The 24,442-nt window shown below is 38.3% G+C and overlaps 1 protein-coding gene across 4 annotated transcripts in view; it reads left to right on the plus strand.

Moving 5' to 3' along the window:
- LOC105231884 (endoplasmic reticulum aminopeptidase 2) overlaps nt 1-24,442 on the plus strand; it is a 71,540-nt gene that overhangs the window by 763 nt on the left and 46,335 nt on the right. For 3 of the 4 annotated variants that reach the window (XM_049450553.1, XM_049450556.1, XM_049450554.1), the window contains exon 2: nt 14,794-15,570. In XM_049450553.1, the coding sequence (XP_049306510.1) occupies nt 15,417-15,570 (154 nt within the window). In that variant the 5' untranslated portion in view covers nt 14,794-15,416. The remainder of the gene's footprint in view (nt 1-14,793; nt 15,571-24,442) is intronic. The other variant, XM_049450555.1, reaches the window with a different exon arrangement.

The raw sequence follows: 24,442 nt of genomic DNA on the forward strand, positions 1-24,442 counted from the left end.
TGTATGGAATCATTTGTATTTGTGAAGGGGATTATAGCTTCGATGCAACTGAAGTTAACGTTTTTGCTTGTTTTGTTGTAAAGACAGTTTATTGATTAATTTGATAACAATTAGTTGTGAATTTTGTCGTATTTTATAGAACGAATATTAATTTACTGAAAGTGTCAGTGAAATGTAAAAAATAAATGTGTTTATAGGCAACAAATAGCTTTAAAATGTGTGTTTTAGAAGTTTTGCCGTTATAACTCTTTTTTATGTATTATATATTGTTAAGTTTGCAAATACTTGCGTAAAAATAAAATATTTTTATAGAAATCGAATTCCTTCAACATTTTGCAAACTACTCAGTTGCTCAAATATAAAAGTAAATTTGCTAACAGCAGTATAAATTACGCAGTTCGCAAATACATTTACATGTGTATGTGTGTGTGTAAATATATGTACGCTACACGGTCTAACGCCGAAATGTATACAATAGCTTTCATAAATTTGTATAAAAGCCACTGACTACTAATATTCATTAAGGCATTGTACATACATACATATGTGCATACTTATGTATTTCATATATACTATATATTTGCAGCTAAGTACTATATGTACATATGTTGATATATATGTATGTGCATAAATGTATGTTTACAAGTGTTGTTTGGAAATACCAACACGATTTTCAAGAACTTAACGTTGATACTCTTGTCATATTAAACTCTCTGAGCATATGGTTGTGTATATGTACATATATGTATGTATATTTATATCTATGTATGTAGATATGTATATTTTTTTATTTTTACGCACGAATAGTTTGGCATCTGCTTATGATGCCAGGATGTGATTTGTAAACACTCATACAAGCGCATAAATTGTCGCCTTCACTTGCAAACGTTATGCATACATGCATACATACATATACATATTACGTATAACTAGTATATAAGCTACACTGTCGTGACACACGTAAATGTAGCTGCGCTCAAATATAAATGAGTATGAATAAATATAAAAATGTGTAAAAGCTTGAGGATTAACTTTTTGTCGCGATTTTTCAAACGAGTGTAAATACAAACATATACATACATACATGCATAAAATACTATGCATATAGTTATATATATACACCTGTTTATACATATAAGGAAAACTGTTGATTTTCCGCAGATACGTCACGTTCATTTGTTGCGTTAAAGAGAGCGAAAACATTTAACGAGGAGCAAAAAATAAATTTGATGTGAATTCCGCAAAATATTAAATGTGCGTTAAAATGTCTGGAATTTTTTTGTACTGCCATATCATTAAAGAGTACATATTGTACATATATATATTACTTAGAAAGACAGTTTAGACAGTTTAAGAATGTTTAAATGTGTTGGCGCAGTAGCAAATAAGTTTGCAGGACAGAAAAAATGTTTCTTTTTGTGAATTTGTTTTTCTAAAGAGGCATTTTATTTAATAATTAAATAAAAATAAAATAAATTTAAAGCATAAAAAAACATATTCATTTTGAAAAATTTTGGAGTCCGAGAAAATTTTCTCAACGACTCTGGAAACAGCGTTCAGATAAAACTTCGTGTAAAGGGAGCCGATTAGACTACTTAAGTTAAAAAAATCCTAGAAATATTCTCATATTTTCGAAATTATTTTTGGATCAGCTTGAAATTTTTGGAGAATATTCTTAATTATAAGTATATACAATAATTTTGATATATATATGGAAGTATACAAAATTTCAGATCGATGTCTCGAAAACTAAGGGACTAGTTGACGTATTTAAGTTTGGCAAGGCTAAATCAACTCAGCTAGGTAGGCTGATTAATTATTTATTTATTCATAATTTTTTTAAACTTTATAAGGTCTCCGATGGATATTTCTGGGTCTTACAAACTTCGTGACAAAATTAATACGTCGGTTGCCTTTTATATTTCGGAATTTGGCAACACTAGTGTTGCAATCTGGAAACTCACAATTTTATCGTAAAGTTTGACATTTTTCATGGTATGCATACTGAAAATGTTTTGACATACGATCGCTTTTTGTGTTGCTTATAGTTTTTATAGTTACTTAAAATATTCTTCTTGATCAAAAAATTTAATAAAAAAGCGAAAAGTTTCGCGCGACTATTTTTTACAACTTTCGACGTGGATTAACTTATCAAAAGTGTGTAGATGAACTTAATTCAATTTTTGACGATCAAACTTCGTCAAGGACCAGTGTTTATCGATAGTATTGTGCATTTAATCCAGATCATAGATCACTCCAAGACGAATTTCGAGAAGTCCGTCCAAAACTATTGGTGAAAACTGATATCACAAGACCGTCATGTGACCTATCGTGAGATTGAGACAACTATTAGCATTAGTGGGACCAGCATACATTCGCTATTACATGAAAATTTGACTGTAAAAAAATGTGTTCACGTTGATCCCACATAATTTGTCAATCGCTCGGAAAAAAACCTCACGTCGACCGGCCGAGAGAAATGTTAACAAAATACGATAGGTCTTCTTCGAAACACGTCTATGACATAGCTAACGGTCATTAATCGTGGATTTATGCGTTTGAGCGCGAAAGTAAACAGCAGTCGACCGTATGTATGTTTGAAGATGAGCCGAATGCTACAAAAGTGGTTAGCATACGAAGCACTTCCGAGGAATTGGTTGTCTGTTTCGTTGGAAAAACTGAACATGTCGCAACTATACCACTGGAACAACGCAGAACAGTAAATTCTGAATGGTATGCAATCATTGGTTTGCCAGTTGTTTTTCAAGAAATAAGGAAAACCAACCGCTGAGAACGGATCACTCTTCACTACGACAATGCTACCTTTTACAGTTTGACAGAAACATCTGCATCTTTAAGCACTCAAAACATGGATTTGATGAATCGTCCTCCGAATAGTCCTGACTTTCGACCGAAAGACTTCTTCTTATTTCCGTTCGTAAAAAATAAACTAAAAGGTCTATGTTTTTCGACATCTGAAGAGGCGGTTGCTGCATTCAAACGGCATGTTTTGGAGATACCTCAATCAGAGTAGCCAAAGTGATTCGACAATTGGTTCAAACGCTTGCAAAAATGTATGGATCGTAATGGAGAATATTTTGAAAAGAAGTGATTTTCGATATTTGAAATTTGTTTTTGTATTCGAATCCTGACATCTAAAGACAAACTACGCATACCCTGTCTGTTTCGAGAATTGAAAATGTGACAATTTAACTTTCATATCAAACTATATTATGAAGGTCAGGATATTTCAGTTCATATATACATATATATTTGGTTCACATATTCATCACCACTAAGCCAGCCTTGTACTCGGCAATGTGTCAAACTTTTACTAGAACCGTTTAAAAATAAGTACACCTATTTGAAACATTGATTGTATAGTCCAAAATAATTTATGTAAATATTTTGTAGCACTACATAAGAGGGCAATCCGATATGTACGTAACCTCAGCAGCCCATAACAGCACTACTGCAAAATAAATTTACTAATCGTGTATTACATTCACGTAGATTCGGACGAATGGAACTAGTTTTTGTAGTTTTAACGACGTGTAAGGAAAAAATATGATACTAGATTCTGTTTTTTTTTTTGGAATCGAAATCGCGCAATGAAATCAAAGATGATGTATACCGCATCTTTTCTCCTTCGATGGCGACCGTTAAAAATCGGATTACCGAGTTTCTTTTTAGTCTTACGTCGCTTTATAATGAGTCACTAACAGGTGCTCCACTAAGCCTAAGATCTCGTATTGACAGACCGCCGACTGAATGTGCGTCAGAAAGCTGAGACACTAGGCAACTCAAAAGACCGAATAAGTTATGTGTCTCTTACATGAAATATTAGGCATGAGAACGTTATCGGCGCGATGGGAGCCGCGATTGGTCATTTTACATCAATGTTCGACATTGTTTATGCGCAATACGAAGGCGATTCTGCATTGTTTCGTGATCGTTGACGTAACTTGTATCCATTGGTATACATCAGAAACTAAGGAAGATTCGAAACAGTTAACATTCGGCGAACCTGCTTCAAATAATCTCCTATCAGGCTTGCCCTATCGGAAAGTTTATGGCCACCGTTTACAGTTACTCTATTATCCGAAATTATTGGTCCGATGAGATGATGACTTGTACAAAGCGCCAGCATTTGTCGCAGGTATAAGTGTTCTGCCAATACCATTTTGAAGGATGATTTGGACCTCAAGCGCGTCAAATCTCGACTGGTACCGAAAACATTGAATTTTTTGGAAAAAAGACGTCGCGTTGAAGTGTGTGAAACGATGGTTTCCGACTACCAGGGTGTCATGAAACTCATTATAACTGGCGATGAGGATCTATGCTTACGACCCCGAAAAAACCGATCAATCGAGCGAATATCGTGCCAAAAGAGAGCCGAGACCAAAAAAATCGCGCGAAAGTCGCTCAAAAATCAAGGTCATGTTGACTGTTTTCTTCGATTATCGTGGTGTTGTGCATTATGAATTCCTTCCAACCGGTCAAACAGTCAACAAGGAATATTATTTGAACGTTATGCGTCGTTTGCGTAACGCTATCCGCCTAAAAAGGCCGGAATTGTGGAAAGACAATTCTTGGTTTTTACACCACGATAATGCACCATCCCATACTGCCCTCGTAATTCGTGATCATTTCGCCAAAAACTCAACCCATATCGTTCCGCAACCACCGTATTCACCTGATCTGGCGCCATGCGACTTCCAACTGTTCACCAAGCTCAAAAGACTGCTCCGGGGACACCGTTTTTGTACGATAGAGGAGATTCAAGCCGCAGCGAAGACGGAACTGAAGGCCATCCCGGAAAGTGACTACAACCAGTGTTTCGAAGATTGGAAAATCCGTTGGCATAAGTGCATTGCATCGGGAGGGGATTACTTTGAAGGGGATGAAATTAATTTGGAAGAATAAATAAAGAATTTTCAAAATAAATACATTGTCACCTTATTTTTTGGGCACAGTGTTCTGCCACCATGACAACACATCGAGTAAAATTTTGGCAATCGCTATCACAAAATTGGTCTAATTATGGTATGAACTTCGTCTCCGAAGGTTTGGACTTGTCTGACTTCCGTTTGTTTCCAAACTTGAGCAGAAATTAGGCTCAAATGGTCAGACCTCAACAAAACATATTTGAATGGATCGCGGTATATTGAACTGAAACTGAGAAATAAACAAAATTTTCCTGTGTTTTGTAGGCTAAGACCTTGTCGAACCACCCTTGTATAGAAGTATTTGCACTTCCAATCGTACTCATACCATACATATGTATGTCTATTTGTATACTTGTTAAACTCCTCAAATTTTATTACCCACGGATGTCATTTAACAAATGCCATTTTGAAGGTAAACAAAATGCGGCCAAAACAAAACGGAAGTTAATAAATAAAACAAAATGGTGACTATAAATAAATCAAACAAAACGTCAAACATAAACCGTTGACTGCATTGCGTTTGCGGTAAACACCTGACGTTTTGTTGTTTTTGCTCGCCCGTTGTCTCCTTGTGTATTTGCATGGAACAAATGCATTTTTGGCGCGTCCAACCTTTGTGCACTGAGACCAAAATAGCAAAAAAAAAAACAGAAAATAAAATGAAAATAAAATGAAAAAATAACAATGCCTGCAGAATGAAACACCACAACAGTAGTAATATCAAACAAAAGCCACCGAACACCATAAACAACAAGCTAACAAACAACAACGACATCAGACAAACCAAAACAATGGCAACGCGACGCAACGGAAGGGAATGGAAAGCAACGGCAGGGAATGGCGAAATGCCACACTGCGAAAGGGTCGTGAACACAACGGCATTGCGACTGATTCGACTCCATTTGCCACTTGCTATTTGGCCATTAATCGCAAACACTTTAGACACTACTGCTTTCGAGCTTCGATGCCAGCCGAATATGTATACGAGCCCCCAATGACCATTTACAATGTCTGGCTTAACCAACGAACGCAGCTTGGTGTTGGTGTTGCTGTTGTAGAGCTTGGCAACATTAAAATAACCGTATCAATGCTCATTCGTTCGTAGGAACGCCATGGAGCAAGCGTGTATTTTGAAATTGGTATGACCAGCGTTGACTGCACTTTAACTCCAGCCCTGAGGTCCTGCTAGAGGAGTTGCCGTTGTCACTGGGCGCTAACGTTAAAAGCCAGTTGCAGCGACTGGCGCGTTGTTTGTTCGTCCAGCGGCAGTCGGTGTGGCTGTATGTTGTTTGTTTACATTGTTTGTTATTTTTTACAGTTAACTTTCGATATACTCGTACATATGTTCATGCCACAAAGTCCACAGCGGAAAGTGTTTTATATTCTTGGGGGAAAGTTAATGTTGATGGAATGCAGAAGATGGATTGGTGGGTGAAACAATATGTTCAAACGTATGGTGGGCGTGGTAGATCTATTCATGACAGCGTGCGCCAATGGGCGAATTGAAACATCAATAAAAAAATGCTTTTAATTTATGCTATACATATTAATGAGAAGCCTTTGTAAAAATTGTTTTCATTCATTGAAATGTTCGCTTCATGGCATTTTGATAGAGTGGAATGGATCAAGGCTTACCATGAGAGACATCTTAATAAAGGCATTCAATAGGGGCTCTTGCTCCGTTTTGTTGTTGAATGGAGATATTGCTTAAGAAGTTTAGCTCTCTGGTTAATAGAATCCTTTGTATAAGTGTTTAGGGGATGATGTTTAGAGTCTTTGCATCCTGAAAAAATTTTGTTTTCAACAATGAAAACAGAAATCACTTCACGGTCAATGCTGAGCGTCAAAGGCAAGTAAGGTTTCTCCACTCCAATAACCGTCGTCCGTGTTATAAGATTAACTCCGAAGCACCTGCTTCTAAATTGCGCAGCTATCTGCAGACTCAGAAACAAGGTCCTTGGATCTATATATCTGAAAAAACAAAAAGAGCAAATTGTCTCAATAACGGCCAGTAGGAATCCTAAATTCCTCAGAGTACTGGGTCCGAGTCCTTGTTATAGAGGAAAATAGATCTCAATTTTTTCCATTCTATATTCAGCTATCGTACGCCGATGGATAGATATCATTGACCTTAACAACCCTCTAGTTCTGTTTCCTCCAGACTGGTAAAGAAGCGAAGCAATAGTCTGGTAGTGCAACGGCAAGACGAAAATATCTCCTGTCATCAAAGAAAAAAGTCGTGTTACTCGCCACTTGGCTCCCACGTCACTATTGACAGTTATAACTTCGAAGTCGTAGGTAAGTCCGTCTATCTTGAAACCAATATTGATGTCAGTAAAAGATGCTATTTCGGACTGAGTAGGCAATTGAGAAGTAAAGTCCTTTCTTGACAAACAAAGATCAAAATCTAAGAGTCATGGACGATGACAATATTCTGCGAAGATTTATGGTCCATTGCGCATTGGTAAAGCGAATATCATAGTCGATGAGCTTACGAGAATCAATGACATGACATAGTCAGCGAATTAAAAGACGTGCTTACGCTGGCTAGGTCATTCTTCCGGACGGAAAAAAGAAACAATGCAGGTTTGAAGGTTTTCGATTCAGTACCCGCCAGTGGAAGTAGAGGAAGAGAAAGACCTCCACTCTGTTGGAAAGACCACGTGGGGAGGAATCTGGTTACACTTGGAATCTCCAATTGGCGCCAAATTGCGAAAAGAAAAACGACTGGCGCGTAAACTCGACTATAACTGCGTAATCGGTGTCTACGCCAATAAAGAAGAAGATTTAAGCGGTATTGGTCTTTAATAGAGTAGCTAAGGCTATTATAGAGTTTGTCGGAAGAAATTAAAAAATATCCACCTATAAAAAACGCTAGCTAATGAAGAAGGAAGAAAGAGAAGATTCCACTTCAGTTGGTATGGCAATATATTTAATCATTGACTGTGGACTAGGACCAATACCTTTTAGGTAGTAATAGCAGCTGATCCAGTGAGATTTCTTTAATCTTTAACATAGGACCGATGAGTTCTTTTGTAGATCTTTTGAGTTTATGCTTCGTACTGATTATGATTTGGATCTTATTTAATACTGAACACAGATTTCTTTTTCTCAGAGCCCTATACTATTATTTCGCAATTCTTAAATATATGTACATACATGCATATGGCTCCCTACTATATTTCTTCGTACTTTTTTTGTTTTAAGTAAAGAAACATCTCAGCTAAGACAAAGCTAAAATACATATTGTGTAAATATCCTTACAAACATTAATAATGTGCTAAGCAAGCATGTAATCGAAATGGAGCAATTTAGAAATAGACATTTTCTTCCTTTTGCATGGGAGAGCCCTAAGCAATAATAGCGCCAACAGCTCCTTTCAAATAACAAACGTATACACACACACACACGTACATATATTATTAAGAGCATGATATACACCTGTAAGCATTTCTCATTTATCAAGGAAACTTTGCTGCAGAAGAAAAATGATTGTGTTTCTTTTATTTCAACTTCTTGACAAAGAAATGCTGCTGCCACTTGAAATGGGCGTATTCGAACGCATCGAAGTGTTCCTAACGGAAATGGGTTTACTTAAGAACAGTGGCGAGTAAAGTTGCTGAGCAAATAGATTTTCTACTCTATAAATAAATATACACCCACATATATATATCACTATGTGGTATGTAAGTATACATAAATATATGTATGTATACACACAAAGTATTACAAGTAGTAAGTTTGTGGGAGAGAGTGCTGGAAGATGGATTCAGATATGTACGTGGGTAACTGTAAGCAATATGCACACGTAGTCATTTTCTTTTCAAGTGTGATTCCTTTTAATGGTTGCGACCTGAATGCACACGCGCGGCTGACAGTTGGCCAATACCCAGCAGTAAAGGATACTATAAAGGTGATGTTTGTTATTATACTTTTATTATAAGCTAAGAGATTTATTTTCTTTATTTTAAATTTCATATAAAAATGCATATCTTCTTCTTTTTATCGATTTAAACACTACTTACGCTGTTATAGCCGAGTAAAATATAATCCGGGGCTTTTTTCTTCTTTTCATTGGGTTTTTTTTATCGTGTGAGGTCCCAAAGGCAGCGCACAACCATGTGGAGGGGATGTTTGGCCTTCTCACTTTAGCTCGCCTTCAAACAGATGTTCTTTGGCTGTCCAGAGAATACTTGGTCTAAGACCGGAAGTCGTGAGCTTCTTGAGCCATATGTGAAAGAATAGTATGTTGAAGTGAATGGCGTTCAGAGAACTTTCCTCACGTGCGTGAACTTCTACCCATGGATCCATCCTCCATTTATATATGTACATACTGATATTTGTATATAAATAGTAAAAACTTTATTGCGTTTGTCTCCGAGGCTATAATACCCTTAAAAATACAAAAGTTTCCATAAAAGAACTTGACTTTTGATTGTTCAGTTTGTATTTCAGCTAAATGCTGTCGGCAGTTACGACAAATGAACAGCTTCCTATGGAGGAAAAGACGTGCTTGCAAAATTTCCGATCGATATCTCAAAAGCTGAGGGACTAGTACGCGTATATACAGACAGATAAATGTGGAGAGTACGGTGAATAGGAGAGCGATTCGTTGTCTAATCCGAATAATTTGGCTAAGACGCCGGTGAATTTGTGAGCCGATACATTGTCTTGGTGGAAGAGAAACTTTTTGACAAATAAGATCGATTTTCTATAATTCGACATCGGATCGGAATCCTGAAAGTGTTTTAACTTGCAGTCTATATAGATCATACTTTTTGAATGTTGTTATTGTTGTATATGCAGAATTTTACCGAGTTTACAGTCCTTGGCCGAATAAAAACCCGGGTCCGTTCCGGTTACGCAGACCCGACCGTCATGGGAACGGATACTTTATGAATCTTCAAGTCTTCGCCTACTTCGGAGCAGGTTCACCGAGTGAAAAAATTCCTTAAAATAACGCTTTTGCAGCGTCAAACACTGCAGTGAAGTGGTCTTACGGTTGCGCCGTTTTGTCGGAAGTCAGCAAGTACCAATACGAAATTGTGGACTTTTGTCACTTTAGCTTCACCTGAAGCCAGCATGCGATGAAATTGCGACTCCTTAAATAAATTTTTTGCGATCGCCATATAAAGAGAAGATGGGTCTAATCAACGACCGTTATCCTTTTGCTTACGTTTCTCAAATCATGGACTTGTGTGTTTCCTTTCGCGGCCAAACCAAAACTACGACTCCGACAGCCAAAGGCACGTACTTATCAGTTCCCTGTCGTAAATGTCTTTGATACACTTTAGATAAGGTTTAAAACTTCGAAACTTTAATTTGCTTTCATAATAGTGGCACGTCATCTTAGAGAATCGATTAATTGAAAAGATCTAGTCGGAATGTGTGCTAATATCTATCTTCTCATTTGCAAGACACAATTTACTTTAAATTTCAAAAAAGTGAATAAAATGAGACGAACGGAAAGTAAGTGCATTGTAACTAGTTACTAACCTGTCTGTTTGCATCAGCAACAACATGTGGCTATAAGATCGCAGTACAATCACACCGCCTTACCGTAGCTTCCAGCTTCGGGCGACTTTCTGAAACACATTAACCTCCTTCTTTGCGTTTATTACACACAAAGCGCAATCATCTATTAACGAATGTTCTTTTCGTTGTTTGTTATTGTGCTCGGGTCTTACTCCCTGTTATTGTTTGTTTTGTTTTGTTTTAATTTCTTGTTTTTTCTTCTACTTTAGGGCGCATACCACGATTTTTTGCAGTTTTATTGCAACTTGTGGCATATTACAACTGGATTGGGTAAAAAGTAATAATAAAAGCAACTTTTAGACTTTTTACCGTTGAAATGGTATGCCATATGTACCGCATGTATGTCGTTTGTCGGTTTGTTGCACCAACAATGTTTCATTTGCTGGAAAGGAGCAGCAATAAAAGCAACTTGAAGTAGAAGAAAACATGTTCGGCGTGTGTAAAAGAACAATGCAAAACAAGAAAACGAAAAGCTTAGCTGCTGAAAAAATGGAGGCAAGTACGAATTCCGGCCAATACACCGGTTACTTAGTGCCGGAAATCCACATACACACACACACCTATGTATATGCACAAAAAATTGCAAATTCAAACAAACACTAGTGCAAAAGTTTGCACAAACCAAATGTGCAGTTCAACGACCGCTCTACTCCTGATGTACCGCTACACAGCTGAAGTGACTCGGTGAACTGTGCTCTGTGGATGTGTGTGCGTGTTTGCGCTTGTGTCAGTGTATAGTAGTTGTTGGTAGGTGATGAGAGTTGATATGTTGTGTCAACGCCATCCTCAGTGGTACATATTAGTTTTGATGTTGTTATTATTGTTGTTGCAATACTTTTAACAGGCAGTGTAGTGTAGTGCAGTTCGCAGTTTGCAGTGTCCTTAAGAGCGTGATCGTCTACTGGAGCCTACACAAAATATGCTTCAGGTAGCTGTCGACAAAATGGGAATTCCGAAAAAGCGCATCCATCTCGTAAGCAAAGCTGCACAGGGTGAAGGGAGGCGTGCTTGAGCGCTAACTTTGTCAATCCACCTCTTCGTGCGCACACACAACCAACACTGTGCTTGTCTGCGCCCAAGTACATAGTGCAGGTTATCGAGTGCACAAAGCCCGGCGAACGACAAGTTATTAAAAGTTTAAAGTGAGACATATCGATTCTGTCGATTGAAGGCGATGAGCTGAGCAAAAGTTTTAGAGAATAAAATGAAATACATAAGGAATATAAAGAGCAATAAACAACTTATAATTCGTTATTGTACACACACACACGCAAAAAAAGTAGTTTTCTTCGCAGAAATTAAAGAAAGTTTTAGTAAATCAAGAAAGCAGTGTTCGTCGTACCGAGAGAGCTTCAGTAGGTCTCAAAGGCACGAAAAAAGTGTATATTAAATCAATTTGAAATTAAATTATTACGTAACACATACAATAAAAAAAACTAGATCAATCAGGTTTTTGGATGTTCCCATAATTGTTGCCTCGATGTAACCAGAGCGAATTCTGACGTATATCTTCATATTTTTTCGAAACTATTTCGGGAAAGTTTTCTGCAATACAAAAAGATAAGGAAATAATACATGTCTAGGTTAATAACACCTATAAATAAGGTACGGGTTGATTGTAAAATCATCTGTCGGCAGGCCTAGAAAACATGCTATTTCGGCGAAGTCGGGTAACAGAGAGACGTCTGTTAGATGACTGGGGTTCACTGGGTATGCAAAGAGTTTAGAGCCATTCCGAGATTCGTTGCACGCTGGTTTGTGGTTTGACTCCTAGTTGGCCTTTTACTGAGAGGGATTTGGGGTTGATGGCTTCACTGTGAAAGGCGGTCAGTGCGTGTCTAAAGTTTGTTGCGTCCGATGGCTGTTCGATGCCGTCAACGTAATCAAGGAGAGACCTCTTGATGTTCCTAAAAGGCGGCTCTGCTTCCAACAGATGACTGCACTGACGTTTTTTGCGAAAACATTTCAGCTGAAACTGCTTGGAGACCAGTTCATTAAGCGCCTTGGCCGAAGGCATGCAGGCCTCGCTATATAAATGTTCAACAAGAGGCATCCTGTAATAGTTCGAAATGATGTGCTTTGATTTGAAGCTTATTCATATCAATGCAGCACAATTTATGACCAGTCGGCTTATTGCTTTGTATGTTACCTACAACTTTTTATAGACCTTTTTCTATGATCTGCCGGCTAGCGACTTGAGGATATTGTTGCGGCTCTGTACTTTGGTAGAAAAGCCTGTCAAAAACTAGGAGTGATTGGTTGCTATCTAAGTATATCCGATGAGTGCTGTCTTTCGGCGGCAATCGTAAAACATTGTTTTCACAAGTTTCAATCTTGTGGCACGCCGATTTCTGATAAGTCATGACTAGGTGCTCAAAAAAACAAACATGTCGTCGGAGGAGTTTACGTAACGTGGTAAAAGTCCACGATATAATTTTGACGGGCCGCCGGTTGAAGGTGCTCGAAATAACAGTGACAGTAGTCATCTCCAAGTATTGTATGGGATTCCTGCTTTAAATATTGGGCATGAGAACAATGTAGGAGAAATTAGTGCCGCATTTCCTCACCAACAACAAGGCCAACAAGCAGAACAACGAGACCACTTTATAGCCGAGCTTGAAGCTGTTTAAATGAAATTCGAACAAGTTTTTGCGCCGTGACCGCCGACGAAATATGAATCCATTGATAATGAGACTAAAACATATACTCCAAATAGTAGACTTCCTTCGGCAAACTTAATCCGGAAAAGTGACTTTCAAGATACCGAGTATGGTGAAACCGGCTATGGTATCTTGAAAGTCAATTCTCCGATCAACACCCCTGAGAAGGCCAAATGGTCACTGTACTGCACTATGCCGAATTATTGGGTCGATATGACGCCAAATTGTGGAGTAAATGTTCTAATTTGGTGAAAATGGTGTGGTGTTCTCTTCCACAATGACAACGATTACGAAGCTCAGACTAAACTGAGCTTTCGCAGTTCGATGTTATACATTGCTGATTATAACGGTTGCTGCCTACCGTACTGTGGGCAAAAAATAATAAGACTTTTTAATTTAAATTTCACCCGAAAACCCATTTGTCGAAATATCTTTAGGTATTTTAAGTATGACTGTCAGTGACATATGTGCGCCATGTCACATCAAAATAATCATTAGTGTTTATACATTTGTCTTTCTGAAGGACATAAAGTTTATTCGGCGAGATGACTGAAATTATTCAACAAAGAAGTTCCATTAAATTTTGAGTGCGGAATCAAACTTTTGGTGCCGAACCCTTCTGGATATTATAAAAGTCTTCGGTGATAATTGTTTGTCGAGAGCAATTGTTTTTGATTGGTACAAATTATTAAAATAGGGTCGAGAACTCGTTGACGACGAACCACGTCCAGAACGGCCATCAATATCAACTCATGATCAACATGCCAATAAAACAAAGGAATTTGTCCTTGAAAATCAACGTTTACACTTAGAGATCTTGCCGGTTTTGTTGGAATATCAGAAGGCTCAGTGAAAACATTTTTGAAAGATCATTTGGGCCTAAGATTATTAAAAGCATGATTGGTTCTAAAATCTCTCAATTTTTTTCGAAAAAAAGCGTTGCGTTAACGTCTGTGAAAAAAATGCTTTCCGGCTGCCAGGATGTCTTGAAATGCATTATTACTGGAGATGAGTCTTGTATCTATACTTACGACTTGGAAGCAGCCGATCAATAGTCCGAATATCATGACAAAAGTGAGCCGAAGCCGAAAAAACTACTTCGAAGCTGGTCAAAATAAAGGTTATGTTGACAGTTCTCTTTCGATTGTCGAAGTGTGGTTCATGAGTTTTTCGCCAAATTTTCAACCAATATTATGCTGCAATCATCGTATTCGCCTGGTTTAGCTCCGTGTGACTTCCGGCCATTCAGCAAAATGAAACGACGGCTCCGGGGATTGATTTGAGTCAATTGCAAATATTAAATGTGAAGCTTTGAAGACTATTCTGGAAATTGACTGTTTAAGGAGTGGAAAAAAAGGTGACGCAAGTGTTTTTGGGCCAAAATTATAAACCAAATTTTTTTTGCTACAGCGCTGACAGTATTCAAGCTAAACCAGCCTGTGAAGCTTGTTTAAACAGGGAGACTAATGTAGACTCGCCAAACATTACAAAAAACCCGTATAATTATTATTATTTTATTTGGATTCGTAAATAAACACGTTTAAGACAGTTGAAAAATTCTATATCTGTACATCATTCAGCCCTAGAAAGAAAATATTTCTCTATAAAATTTTTGGATTAACTAAAATAGTTTTTTTCTTTCTTTGCAGATCGTCAGCTTCTATCTACAAGGAAATTTACATTAACGTATTTTACAAAATAAAAAATTTACAAATAAGTAGTTGAATCCAGAAAACGACCCCACCAAAATTTTTGTAGAAATAAATTAAAAATACAAACATTTCCAATAATATTTTACGATAAAGAAACACATGTAGAAAGACTCTCGATACCTTTAGCTGTGCCATACAATATCCCCAACAAATATCAGCAGTAGCACTTTTTACACACATACTCCTCCCCGAAAAACGACACTGCGCCAAAACCATAAACGTAGTACATACTAGATTTTCGTTTAGTGCCTCAAACACCGGCCTTATTAGAAACCACACCACTTTCGGTACTCTTCAAATTGACATTTTGCACCCCAACCTCTCTTCAGCAACAACAATACACAGCAATAATTCGTGTCTACCCGCTGGCGGCACATCCGTTGCTGTTGAACCGAGTCGTCGATTACAACAAAGTAACACACGTACACGAACATCATCCATATTGTTCGGCTGGCTGACTGCACGCTTGTCGGCAATTTCCGCAAATTTTGTCAAATCCTGTCAATTTTACTTAATTTTCTGTCAACCTGAGTGCGAAGGGGAAAAAGCGAATTTCACCAATGTTATGTTGTGGCGTTTGTTGCGGCAATATGTCGAAACGAGATTACAAGGTGGCCACAATGGATGGCATCGAGCTGGAGCCGTTGGGTGGCGAAAAAATCGACAAGGAAAAGGAAAAGGATAAAGAAAAGCAAACGAACGGTGTGACTTTCGGTAAGTAAATTTAAACATATTAATGACACTAGACTAAATTTATGAGATTCAGTGGGGGCGCTTGTTGGCTTAAATGCCAAGTTTGCAGTATGCAATGAGAAGGGCAAACTATAGAGAAACGAGCGTAGAATAAAAATAGATAAAAGTGGTTTCTTAGAGAAACAAAAATGTTTTTTTTTCGACTTTCATGGAGGCATTAAAGTAATAGCCGAGAGTGGCTAACACTCGGGCCTCGCTATTCGACTTTATACAAAATTTAGTAATAAACTCGCTAAGAGTTCTTATTTTAGGTTGAGCAAGGATCTCTCGTTTAAAAATTTTACTTCAAGGTCTCTTTGCATATTTTTACATGAGGTGCAGATTAGACAGTATTGGATGAAACAACTGTTCGGCTCTGTTTGACAAGCTGGCTACATATGTTTAAGTTCCATGATAACATCTACCGAGTCAAGCGAATTACGAGCCAGTGACTGCTCTGGCTAAAACTCCTACGGTCAGTCAAGTTATTGCCAAAAGCTGTGAGGCTCTTCTTCTTTACTGGCGTAGACACCGCTTACGCGATTATAGCCGAGTCAACAACAGCGCGCCAGTCGTTTCTTCTCTTCGCTACGTGGCGCCAATTGGATATTCCAAGCGAGGTCAGGTCCTTTTCCACTTGGTCTTTCCAACGGAGTGGAGGTCGTCCTCTTTCTCTCCTTTCCCCGGTGGGTGCTGCGTCGTATACTTTCAGAGCTGGAGTGTCTTCATCCATTCGGACGACATGACCTAACCAGCGCAGCTAATTTCTCTTAATTCGTTGAATTATCCTGTTCGTCGTATATCCTGTACTGCTCATCGTTTCATCAACTGCGGCATTCGCCGTTACCAATGCGCAAAGGATCATAAACCTTCCGCAGAGTCTGTCTCTCGAAAACTCTTAACGCCAACTCATTAGATGTTATCATCGTCCCTGCCTCTGCATGGTGCAACAAGTCGGAGATGATGAGAATTGTAGAATTTGGTGTTTGATAGTCGAGAGAGGACTTTACTTCTCAATGACTTGCTCAGTCCGAGGTGGCACTTGTTGGCGAGACTTATGCTGTGATTTGATTATGATTTCGAAGCTGACGTTTGTGTGAATGGTGGGTCCAAGATCGACTTCGCCTTATGACTGTCAACAAAGACATGGGAGTTACGTCGCGAATGACTGTTTGATTACAGGAGATATTTCGTCTTACGCTCGTGACTAATCAAAGACCCATGTCAAAACCCTAGGGAGAAATGATTCGCCTTCAAACGGATGTCTTTTGGTTACTCAGAGGATACATGATCTAGGAGGACTTCCGGCGTGAGCTGCTTGAGCCATATCAGGTGCTCAGAGAACTTTCCTCACTAACATGAGCTTCTATACATGGCTCCATCCTCCGTTAGTAGATAATCGCATAATCGGGAATAAACGATTTCAAATAGGTAAACGTCTGTTTTAAGACTCCATTCAAGAAATAAAAATCTCTTACAAAAGTTGCTGTTTATAAACCCTACAAGAACTATGTCAATCAAGTACATTTCCATCTCCTCCCTAATATAGAGATTTTTGAAATTGTGCTGCTTTATCATTTTACGATTTTCATAGAAGAAAATTCGTTCAACCATACGTCTACATCTTTTTGACGGTTTTACTTTCATCTCGCTATATTCTGTACTAAGTGCGGAGTGGAAAACGAATTGCAAAGTTAATAGAGTCAACGAATCATGAAAACACAAAACAGCAAAGAAGTACTAGGTGTGTGCATGCAAAGATACCTCTGTATGTATATAGGTAGAGGGAACAATTGCTTAATTGCACTCGTGTAATTTATCGCTTAACTTATTTTCAACCGTTTTCCCTGAAGCCACATCAGAAACGAACGAAAAGCAGCGAACAAATGAATTTATGATTGCAGATTTATGTATGAAAATAATACCTTGCTGGGAATTATAATATAACTGGTTGGTTACCAATATCTTTAAGACCATGACTATTCTAAATTTATCGGGTTTTGTTGGAGGATGTCTACACTCGAAAAAGTTTAACAGCAACTGTTTTTATTAGAAGATATCGCGTCAAAGCTTCTACGCAGTGAGCTTGTATATGGATCGGTCAAAACTTTGAGGGTGAGGAGCTCTCATTCAACTCCAGCTTCAGACTTCCTGTTTGCAGCCGTTAAGATAGCAGTAAATTTACTGCTCCGGGCGTAGCCCTCTTCAGAGATGTGACCATCCACTCCGATAGCTGGGCGGCGATACTAGCCTTGAACTCATTAATAGTGCGTTCAGAGGTGGTCAAGGAGAACATAAACTCGTTATCAATAACATTGAGTGCCTTTGTGATAAGACTGGTATGGGTGCAAGTTTACAACAGAAACGCAGGAAATTGTAAAGCTGATGAGCTCGCAAGGAAAGGAACTTTTGAACAGCTGTCAGTAGAACGGTTGTTGGGCTTCGCGGGAGCTTGGCCAGCGGTGGGACACCATCGGTACATGCGCTGTCGCAAAAGCCTTTTGGTTCAAGATCGAACGCGAGAGTGATCTCTTTGTGGGTTTTAGCAAGGCATTGCCTTAAGGGGGTCCATGCTGTAAAGCTGGGAATCTTACGAGATGCCATCTGCAGAAGCCGTATAGAAGTATAAAAGGTGGAAAAAATTCAATGGGAGGTCAAGGCTTAAACACTTGGGAGCGCTTACTTTCAGTCATCCCACCGAAATGGCGGGAATTTGTATTGATTACTAAGAGATTTGCTAATTTATAAGTTCGGCCGTAGGATTTCTATGGTTTCACATTGAACAACATATGGCAGTCCACGTGCAATCTCTTTAGACCAGCCATCTAACCTAATCTAGACCATCTAAAGAAAATTATCGCCCAGAAGCGGACAGCTTTCCATCTAATCATCTCCATGCCACATACAAAAATTTTCGCCGTAAGCGTAGTTGGGAGGTTCTTAGGCATCCACCTCATAGTCGGAACCTCTAACCAGGGTGTTACTGCTCCTCTCTGTGGTGCATGATCTTGTTTCTGAAAGTCTCTCCTCAAAAAAAGCTTCAAAAATGGATTGTTTCAGTTTTTGCCAATAGAACCGAAGGATTCTATGAGAGAGATTGTATTTGAGATTCTATTGAACAAGATCTCTTCTGATAATATTTTGAAAAATTCCCATGAAGCAAACATACTGCTGATTTTAAGCTAAGTTTTAATGTTATCAGTTAAAACTCCGTTTTCAATATACCTCAGCAGTATAATTTTAAAATAGATCCAAACTAGAGAAGGCTCTCATAAGAAAGCCATAATCATAATAGAGTGGATCTGTGTTTTCCTAACAGATTTTCTTAGTCCTTCACTGGTTTTCAAATTCTCTGCTTCTATTGGCATACGCAAACCCTTATCTACTACTACTGGGTTACGGACAGAGCCCGCTTTACTTGGTATGCCACACGTTTCTATGCCAAACGGTCCAAAACGTTCCCTTTCATTGCTTATTGCTTTTGTTGTTATTGTTGTTGAATTTATTCATCAACACATTCACAATTTTCTCGCCATTTTTAATTATGAATACAACAGCAGCAAACCACAAAAAAACAACAATAACAAGAGCACCGAAAACAACGGCAACAGCAGTGCACGTGAAAGACCCCATACAGACATACACATGCATATATACGAGTATGGTAGATTCTTAGTGGAATTAACGCGGCATATTTAAGTTGTCATACAGTGTTAAGCTGCTAAAAGCACACAGGAAGGGACAGCAAAATTGCGGGATAACCGCCAACAGTGAGTTTGCACTTGCAATAGCCCAGTCACCCCTAAAACGGCAGCAGCCTGATTTGCAACTGGTAGCCAGCCAAAGCCAGCCTTTCTTCGTTCCGTTCTCCACTTATATTTTAGTTCTTTTTTGTTTGCTCATTGGGAGCGGCTCCTTGGCAGCTGGTGAAGGTACATTTGCTTCATTTATATTTGTGGTAACGAAATTGTTGGGTAATTTGCAAACACAGACGCGTCGCCAACACCCACACACCCGTCAACGGCTCCGTGAACTAACAGAATATACTACACAAGTCTGGCGGCAACTTTAAAGATTCGTGAAGGCAATGCACCACCTTCTTTTCTCGGTCCATTCAAAATGAAAAGAAAATCTTGAGAGCAGGAGTTTTCTCCATTAGTAAGTGGAAAGCGCAGCGATTTTATCCAAGTACCCTCTATGAACATTGACTTTCATTTTTTCACGGATGGTGCAAAACTGAGTACATGCCGCTTTTTTTTGTTTTTGATTTATAACTGTGCCATTGCTTCTGTTACTATTTTGCTATTTACGCCTAATTGTTACAAATAAAACTAGATATTCAAGAAAAAAAAAAGTGTTTGTCATTTACTGCATTTGTCTATTTTTTATGCGCGCTCAAACATGAAAATGTTGATCGTGGAATCACTTTTGCTCCCCACTGTATAGGACATATTAGAGCAACTGACAGAGAATATAAGGTAAAAATGTAGTTTTTGAATCATGGTAAACCGACGCTCAGAAACAATCAGCCAAAAGTGGCCAACTATTTCCATTAGGAGAGAAATTGTGTTTCAAGAGAATAACGCCAGGACACATACAATGTAGTGACGAGTCAGAGCTTCGGAAGCTTGGTTGAAAGGTTCACATGCAGCCATCTTATGATCCGGACCTGGCACCCAGTCATTATTATATGTTTCTGGTGACTGATTTTGTGGTGAAACATTCGCTTTAAGAGAAGCTTGTGAAAATCGGCAGTCCAAGTCCAACAGAAAAAACCATTTCTATGAGACTAGCATTTTTTAATTACTTTTAAATGGCGACCAATTATCGAACGAAACTTTGCATATTTGACCCAAATCACATAAATCTAACTACATTGTAATGCATAAATTAAAGATTTTTAGTTAATCCATCATCTTCTGGAATTATTATATATGAAAGTGTGATATCTCTCGGAAAAGTCAAAAAATTAAGCTGTTGGTCTTCATTACGGGAAATGTTTCTTCTTAAATGCATTTCCTACTGGGTACTTTTTCATTGGTTCACTTCGTCATAGAAAATATGTTCTGTACTTATAAGTTGGCTGGCATACCATTTATTGATGGTCACCATTGTCAGTAGTGTTGTAAAAATGAAACGTGACAGATTTGGGCTAGATCTAATTTGTAACGGACACTTTTAATGTAACGACATCGCTGCCAATCTTTTTCTGCCGGCGTTTTGTGTGCGATTTATTGAAACTTCATTGATGGTTGCACAAATAGAGTGCAAGTGTTTTAGTATAAGTAGGCATTATTATTATTTTTTATAATTTTCGTTTTGACTTTTTGACATAATTGGTTTTGCCAAACAAAAACAACAATAGTAAAGCCTCTATATGTAATAACTGAATCAAAATGAACTGGAATAATATATGAAAATTTAGTAACCGTTTCCATAACAGTCGGGTCTACGTAACCGAAACAGATCCATCTTTAATTCATTATCAAAAACTATTGCAATATGTATTCTGTCGTAGTAGTTAAGTCTAATATCTTAAATAGAAAATGAGCTTCATAGACAATCTGAGACTATTTCTATAATTTACAAGTGTCCGCATAGACTTTAGACTTCACAGATCCTTACAAGAAAAAGTCTAACGGTGTGATATAACAAGATCTTTGACCAGTCAAAACGTTAAATGATCTGCTCACCGAAATCAGTTGAAATCACGAGCTTCAATTGCATGCATTAAATAGTCGGTTATCATGGCGCGATAACGGTCGACATTGATGATTACGTTCTCTTTGGCATCATTTTTGAAGAAATACACCAAGAAGTTCTTTTTCTAAATGAAATGGCGGCTTTTGAATCTCGTCATGTTGCTCTTCGTCCCAAATGCGACAAATTTTATTTATTTACATACTCATTGAGCCAGAAATGAACCTCAAAGCTAAACAAAATTTAGCTGGACATCATCGGATCTTCTTGGAACTTTTCAAAAACACATGGAGCGAAGTGGTGTCGCTTGTTCAAAGTCGAGCAGCTTCAGTTCTTGTACAATTTTATACACTTTCAATTTAAGATCTCGAAGTAAAATGCGCCAAGTCGTTCTATACATCAGTCCGACGGAGCTACATTTTCTTCACTGGATGCGGTAGGTTTGGTCGAATATTGTTCAATAATGAATGCTGGGTCCCAAGAAGTGCGATGGTGTTGCGAATAGTATGCTCAGTAGGCCGATTATGTTGACTATAAGTTGAGCGAAGCACGAGTACACATTCCTTACAGGAAGTGAATTTTCATAATAAAGTTGACCGATTTGTAAATGTTGTTCAGGGGTAAGTTTTTCCATGATGAAATGCCAAACAATACTGAACAAAAATAACATGACAGATTGACATGACTCGTCAAAATTTTAACAAATGGTGGTATCCCAAAAAAGTTGTTGTTTTGTGAAAAAATGTATACTTCAGAGGTTTAGAAACTTGAAATAATTTTTTTTTTAGACCTGAGGTTTTTTTCTCTGCTTCTAATATTCGGTCGACATAAGCGCCCAACATAGTCACTAATTCGAGCAATAATGGATCGGTTTCGCACTATGTGTACTCTAGTGGACGCCATACAGTGCGCACCGAAAGCGCTTTGCTGCTGCGGAGCAGAGTATCAAGGAAGACCCGAATGAGTTCATCCGCTATCGGTCGCATCAATTGGATCTGTGCCCATTCATTTTATTCGCACGTTCGGTGCGATGGGTCAAAACGAGATGACCACCAAGAAAATATTGTTCATCAATGAAGCTTTTTGTTGAAAGGGTAGGTTAATAAATCAAATTGTCGTATTTGGAGTATATATAAGCCAGAAGCCATGGTTTGGCGATCTTTGGTTCCAACAAGATGGCGAAACGTGCTATACAATCAACAAAATTATTAATTGATTGAAGAAAACTTTGAAGATCCAAGATCATGCGATTTAACGCCGTTTGTCTACATTTTATTCGGTTATGTCAAATTGATGTGTTGGAACCAAATATTCGACTCGTAATTGCTGGCATACCGCCATAATTTCTGCCAGAGTGGCGTCTTGACTGGAATTTATTCCTTATTCTTATTCCTTCGACCATTACCTGACCTTAAGAAGGTCGTTTAAAATTTCTAGACGATCGATTTAACCGCTTTGAAGAAATTTCCCTTACGGACTTTGGAAACAACGTTTCGAATAAAAATATTACACCAAAAATGTGACATACGTACATATGGTATCAACATATGTATTTCCAAAATACGCACCCAAGTGCTTACGATTACATCTCTGATGAAGCGCACTCTTTTCCTTACATTCAATTTGACAATATGCACTTACATATGCAAAAACATAAAACAACAAATACATACTTATGTACAGTTAATTGAAAAATCACAACGAATTTCTAAACAAAAATAAAATGCATACTCAGAGCCAAATAATGGAGCAATGCAGTTAGCAGTATGTATGTATGTATGTATGCGCAATTGTGGCTTATGCGTTGAGTATGTTGTGCCACTTGAACATAAGCAATTAACATTCGCGAACTTAAATCCACTTGGGAAGAATTCTGTGTGTCAACTTGACGGCAAGCAAGCCACAAGTCGAGTCGAACTCCGAGACGCGTCGAGTGGTGATGAAGAGAGTGGTGCAGAGTTGAGTTGGAGCATACAGTGAAGTGCTGTGGAGTGGCATGTCGTGCTGTGCCGCTAATACATATACGAATACCTATATAGAAAGGTACGCGCGACGTGTGTGTGTGTGTGTGTGTGGCCTAGTGTTCATTTGCCACAAACGTTTAGTGAACGTATTGTGCAGACAATATGCATGCAACAGCGCATGTTGCATGCTGTGCAAACGAGCTGCACATCACATCTTTTGCAACACGGCGGTGCCACTTAAGATGCCACAACAACAAATGCTACAACAACAAACGCTACAAAATAAAAGCGAAAAAGCTTAAATGCTCTCCGTTGAGGAGCATGACGTGGCATATCCCGAAGGAGCATGCAGGAGCGCCAGTCTGCCGGATGAATATCGGTGCGGCATTACCATGTGGCATGCCATCATATCATGCAACATGCAACAACAACAACAACAAATTTTTATGCGATTTACGTGCGTTTGTGAGTTTTTGTGCTTGCTGTTGCCATGATGCCTGCATAGATGTAACGGTAAATGTTTGTCTGTAAGTAATTGCGCTCATATGAAAGCTTTGAGCATAGAAAAGAAAGTATAAGCAGTGTTTTGTTGTATTTTTTTTTTTGAAAGTTGATACGTATTCAAATACATTTGTATGTGTGCGTATATGTGTGTATGTGTGGTTATGTGTTGGTGAGCACGTTTATGAGTAAGCGCTTTTGTTTTTTACTCTTTGCATTTGCACACTCGAATTTAGCGAGCGTTATCAGCGCAACGGGTTGCGAAATGGGTGAGACGAAGCAAGTGGTGGGCAGAGGGAGCGACTAGGTGCTAAGTGGTTCAGATACAATCAACATTTGATGTGCTGACGGAACAATGATAGCGCAAGCACACATACACATAAACATTTTTACAAATTTTATGTAATAATCTGCGGTACATACATATGTACATATAATGGTATGTGTATGTATATAAGCCAATAGGCAAATGCCTTTCACTTTGCTCCTCTACTTCACCGTTATGTTCGCCTCTTATCTTGCCTTTATCGCACTTTTGTTTATTTTCTATTTATTCCATTTTCTATGGCATATGTAAGAGTGTTGCATGCAACGTGCCGTGCTGCCTTCCTGCTTGTCAGCGCTGTAAGTTGCAATTCATTGCAAATACGAGTGCAAACATATATATGTATATGTGACAATTACATACA

The sequence above is a fragment of the Bactrocera dorsalis genome, chromosome 2, assembly GCF_023373825.1.
Source record: "Bactrocera dorsalis isolate Fly_Bdor chromosome 2, ASM2337382v1, whole genome shotgun sequence".
In the NCBI taxonomy this organism is placed as follows: domain Eukaryota; kingdom Metazoa; phylum Arthropoda; class Insecta; order Diptera; family Tephritidae; genus Bactrocera; species Bactrocera dorsalis.